The sequence below is a fragment of the Micropterus salmoides genome, unplaced genomic scaffold (genome assembly GCF_014851395.1).
Source record: "Micropterus salmoides isolate LMB-PRFRI ecotype aquatic unplaced genomic scaffold, ASM1485139v1 Ms_hic_scaffold_4167, whole genome shotgun sequence".
Classification (NCBI taxonomy): Eukaryota; Metazoa; Chordata; class Actinopteri; order Centrarchiformes; family Centrarchidae; genus Micropterus; species Micropterus salmoides.
Window position 1 is genome coordinate 22 of NW_024043559.1, and position 5,555 is coordinate 5,576.

The 5,555-nt window shown below is 39.2% G+C and overlaps 1 protein-coding gene across 1 annotated transcript; it reads left to right on the forward strand.

The window, feature by feature from the left end:
* The first annotated feature begins 437 nt into the window (after positions 1 to 437).
* On the forward strand, positions 438 to 2,712 carry LOC119887383 (coxsackievirus and adenovirus receptor homolog). Its single transcript, XM_038698196.1, has 2 exons — positions 438 to 570; positions 2,387 to 2,712. Exons 1-2 carry the CDS (start codon positions 501 to 503, stop codon positions 2,710 to 2,712), a joined length of 396 nt encoding a protein of 131 aa, XP_038554124.1. The 5' UTR covers positions 438 to 500.
* The last annotated feature ends 2,843 nt before the right edge of the window (positions 2,713 to 5,555 follow it).

Sequence of the window (5,555 nt, forward strand, 5' to 3'; positions counted from 1 at the left end):
GCTTTTCTTTAAAGTAATGGTAATATTTGAATATTTGGGTTGTAAAGAGTTAACAGTGTACATAAACTGTTATTCTTACTTTTTTTATTTCTATTCTATTTTTGTTTAATGCGTATTTCTTATCAGTTCTGTTGTATCTGGAGCTGCAGTAATAAGTGATATTTCCCAGTGTGGGATCAAACATTTCTATCTTATCTTGAATATTCTAGCAGTCTTTCCATCCCTGCTGTTGGGTTGTCAGATGTTTTCTACTTTTTTTGTCGTTGTGCCAGTGATGTTTGTCTGTTGGATATTTGCAACACATTTACCAGTGTTCATGGTATTGTGTTTGTGTGTATCCTGTATGTATTCTGGCCCTATCTCAATAGCTAATTGTCTGACAAACTGACATTCCACTGTTGAGAGATTGATACTGTTGATTACCATATGGGGGGAGGTTCATTGTGAACAAAAACTACACAGCAGGTTTCATCTTCATCAGCTGCTGCAGCTCTGCAGTCATGACTGCATTAACATCAGCACGTTTTGTGGCTTTGTTCGCATGTTCATGGATCTTGGTTTTGTGTCAAGGTAAGGTGCCTGTGTGTGTGTGTGTGTGTGGTGTGTGTGTGTGGTGCTTGAGCAGGGATGTGCACAGACACAAAAAATTTTCAAACCAAACGTTGAATATATTAACAAAACTCTGACTTCCTTACAAATTTGTTTTAATTCCTTCAAACTCACACAAATTGTTTCATTCTCAACATTTTCTACAAAATAATCTATTCACACAGAGACCGTGGTCTTTAGTATTTGCAAGGTTTTGACAAAACCAGGGACCAGAAAAGGAAATAATCGTACACTTCAACATCAAATGTTCACACTAAACTGTGACCTTGTGCTGCAGGCATAAAATAAATACTTTTTACCTTTTGTATCACAAGCAGGACTTAGTTTCACATTTTAGGGAAGGCTGTCATGTAAATATCTATCAGCAAACAACAAACTAATAGAATGGAAAGTTAACAGATGAGGAGCCCACGATCAAAATGATGAAGTCACTATTTTAAGCAATACACTTTTTTCTCATTTCATACACATTGAGATGTGTGTTGTTTTAAGCCTACTACCCTCCGTCTGTGGATTTCTTGTAAACCAAAACAAGCTAATCTGCATATTTAAGAGAACATTTCAGAGGAAAAGACTCTCGATGTAAGTCATTAACTGGGGAAGTTCTGTGGTGATTTGCTTTTATTTAGTTTTTCCTATTCCTGCAGTGTCTATCAAATATATGCAAATTAGCTGATTTAATTAGTTAACATCAAAATTTGCATTTCAATGTGGCGACTGTGATGACTTTATTAGACACAAATGTTACTGCCTGTATGTCTCCATTAAGTACAGTACATTACCCTGTATGGGCATGATAGGTTGCCTAAACTTAAGATAAGTTAACTATATTTGGCTCTTTTGGCTAATCAGCTGTGAACTGGAGGCACTGGTAGTTTAGTCTTTTATTAGCCAAGAAAAACACCGCTGGGAGGGGCTGCTGCCTGTCTGTGGGTCTGATGTGCCTGATGTGCCAACATGTGCTGCAGGGAGAGGAGAGAGAGAGAGAGAGAGGAGAGGGAGAGAGAGAGAGAGAGGGAAGGAGAGAGAGAGAGAGAGAGAGAACTGAAGTCAGAACTGAAGAAGTCCTTCGGATGAGGGACGAAACGTCTTCCAGTATCTTCAACCAAGTCCAGCAGGTGTGATTTATTAATAAGCTTTGATTATATTGATTTATGGATTTATCTCTTGGTGAATGGCAGAGACCAACATGTGTCCTCTCCCCTCTCGTGGTGTCTGTCCATGCAGATCCAGCAGCTTCATTTGTCTCTCTGAGAAGTAAAGCAGTTTCATACTGTAGGGACTCTTTCCTCAGTAGAAGTAGTTCAGACACAGTCTGAGTAGAGGACGGACAGACTGGGGACACATTTGGAAAACAAGGACAAAGATTCAAAGCTTCTAGGAAATAATAAACTTCACATGTTTAATATTTCAGCTGTTTGTTCAGGGTCAGAAATGCTGATGTCTGTATTCAGATGGGAAATAATCAATAATCAATAATCTCCAAACAAGCAGAAAGCAGATGAAAGTAAAATGTCTCCTGTCTGATGGTGCGGAGGACGACTTGACTGACAGCTGTAGAAATGAGCAACATGAAGTCAGCGTGCAGCTGCAGCAGAGGAGTTAGTCTCCCTTTCTGCAGCTGGGACTCAAGTTGTCTGAGAACAGGGTTTGAAATGCTGCTGAGTTCACATGTGCTGTTTTATAGAGACCTGATCTCTGCTGCTTCCATCAAAAGATGTTTGAACAACAGGAAACATTACAAGTCCTGACTGGAGGCTTTTCTCTTTCTGCTCAGAGACACAGGAGGTGATGGTGAAGCCTGGAGAGGACGCCACTCTTCAGTGTCAGAGTCACAGAGGGGCTGACATCACAGTGATAAAGTGGATCAGACCTGACCTGAAGTCAGATGATGGTTTTGTCTTCTTCTTCAAAGACGGCCGCTCACATGAAAACTACCAGCATCCATCTTTTCATGGTAGAGTGGAGCTGAGAGATCCAGAGATGAAAAATGGAGATGTGATTTTGAAGAACGTCACCACCAACAATACTGGAACATATGAGTGTCGGGTTAGAGAGGAAAACAGTCCGGGCAAGAGGAACTCATCAGCACCATCAGGCTGACAGTGACAGAGCCAGGTGAGCGTGTAGAGCTCAGAGTGTCTCTTTGTCTCTCAGGTGAGTGTGTAGAGCTCAGAGTGTCTCTTTGTCTCTCAGGTGAGTGTGTAGAGCTCAGAGTGTCTCTTTGTCTCTCAGGTGAGCGTGTAGAGCTCAGAGTGTCTCTTTGTCTCTCAGGTGAAGCTGCTTCCTGGTAGTTGAGCTGAGAAACATCACAGATCAGATGTTTGTGTTTTAGAAAGATGTTGCTGATGAGACTTTAGAGGAAACAGCTGCTACGAGTCATGTGATCAAAGTGCAGTAGATAATGTCTGACATTCTGATACCTCACACCTGTTTCTGCTCTGCAGGTCACACAGCTGGACACAAGGAGGGAGGAGACAAGGAGGGAGGAGACAAGAAGGGAGGAGACAAGGAGGGAAATGTTGGACTGAAAGTTGGTCTGCTAGTTGGTGTGATTTTTCTTCTTCTTCTTCTTCTTCTTGGGTTTGAATGCTGCAAACATCAACTGCCTATGTTCTTCAATTCTTTATTGGGTGTGAATTCTGGAAACAGTCGCAGCCTATGTTCTTCAACACCTTTATTCCTCTTTTTATTATTCCTCCGTCACACTTTTTGGCGTGTCTCTCCTCCCACAGTTTTTGATGTTTAAACTCAGATCACATCAATCGTTCAGTTCAATGAGGACATTATCATTTTATAGTGTTTTTTGTGAGTTAGAGTGTGTGACATTTTTGGTAGAGCCTTGGAAATTTTCTTAAAATGTTTTTTAACTTGCTGCCCTGACCACAAGTTTCACTCTTCATGCATCATTGAACACCAGAAATGTAGAAAATCTTGTGCTGGTTCCTCATATATTAGTCCATCTGAATTATACATTTGGATAAGTGTGCTTCCAATTGACAGGAGTGACACTTAACTCATCCATTAGCAGCAATTATAATTGAAATTTCTGGACAAAAGCAGAACTTACCAATCTGAGGACTCTATGAAATGCTCACATTTTTTAACTTTATCCACACTGATTATTTATAATTTGTTCACAAATGCCTTCTGCTGCTGCTGGTGAGGTCATTTCACAGATGCAACCTTTTGTTACAAGTGTTAACTTGTTACTGAATTGCATAACTGAAATGTCAGCAGGTAAGGTGGGAGACTGCTGGAGGCCTCCTCCAATACAGTCTAGCATGCCAAAAACCTATAGCAATTGCCAGCTACTGGGGTTCATGTCCCCTGTGAAAGAATGTCACAGGGGCTCTGTCTGTTTCTGGCAGCCGTCCACTGTTGGCAGACACTTTCCACATCTTTGACACAATTTTACCACAATATAAGTTAAGTAACAGTCCTGCTTTCAAAATGTTACTATAGTCAAAGTACAAAATAATTAGGTCATTTTAACTACTTAACATAATGTTAGCAGTTAAATCTAAATCAATGTGTTATATATGTAATCTGCGGAGTATTTTTTTCACATATTTGCAATAAGGAAACGAGTAGCTGTTGAATGCTGCTCTGATCCGGAATCAAAAGCAGCTCAACCAACAACACCAACAACATACCAGAGCACTGGCAACGGTCCAGGTAACAGGTTGATTACACGCAAGAGTTATGTCCTCAGGGAGTACATCTCCAGAGCATTTTTGACAGTCCAGTCTGACTATTTACAGTGTAACAGAGACTCTAGACCTCATAGCAGTTATTTTGTTGACTTTTCGACAGCATCCTGCTTCTAAAACAGATGTAACTGAGATCATTAAATCCTGATTAAAAACAGGATAATTGACCTTCCTTAACTGTATCTCCCCAGAGGAAAAATCTTTTGCTCAGAAAAGTATTTTCTTTAACTCTTGAGAAAACACTAAGATCTTAATAGTATTTCCTTTTGAGATCACTCCAATCTGAATTGTTGCTCCTAAAACCCTTTAGGAGAAAAGGATGAGATGAAGAGAGATTGAGGTTTTGAGACTTAGGTAAGACAAATGGATACTGAATTGAGATTACAATAGGATAAATGAAAGTAACAAATGAGATCTCATCATTGTATCTTTGAGTTCATTAATGTCTTGCTTATTGCTCCTAAAAAGCAGTTGGGAGCTCTGGGAAGATGTTTGTGTGCTTGATTGTATTACATTACTGTCTATGATTGGAGAACCATGCTGGATTTGAACCCTGCTCCTGTTGTTCAAAGGGCAACAACACTGCCGCTGCACCACCATACAGCAAAAATAATGCAATAATGAAGGACTTATTGTCTTTAAACAGAGTACAATTTTCCTTTACTTAAAAGAGGAGAAATACCATATCCATATTTAAAGTCCTCAAAATTCTACTCAAGTAAAAGGTATACAAGTATTTTATAGTGAATGTACTTTAGTATCAAAAGTAAAAGTGCCTATTCTGTATGACATGTATACATGTTGTATCTCAGTTCTTGCGTGCATTCGGTCCTTAATGAATTCATCTCTTACAAATATGTAATATGTAATATCAAAGTATTGGGTGTTCCAGTTATGTTGGCTGTGACTACTTTAACAAATTGGAAAGCATGACATTTGAAAGTGCATTATTTTCAATGTCAAAATTTTTTTCCAAAAAAATTTTGTACTTTCAAAAATGTCATGCTTTCCAATTTGTTAAAGTAGTCAATGTTCTGTAACATAATAGAATCCTTCTGTAAGGACGCAACTAGCTCAGTAGCACTCCTGCAGGGTACGTCCCCCCGTTTTACCATCAATACAGGGGTCAAGCATCAGAAATGTTAGCAATCAATATAAAAAAGATCTGATGTTGCCAAACTAAATATGATTATGATTTGATGAGCAAATAGTTACAACTTGCTGATGACACAA

What these genes read in the sequence shown, in the direction of transcription:
- LOC119887383 (XM_038698196.1), top strand. Translation starts at nt 501, where the DNA reads ATGACTGCATTAACATCAGCACGTTTTGTGGCTTTGTTCGCATGTTCA. An exon ending in GATCTTGGTTTTGTGTCAAG is followed by an intron (nt 571 to 2,386) that starts GTAAGGTGCCTG and finishes CTTTCTGCTCAG; the next exon opens with AGACACAGGAGGTGATGGTG.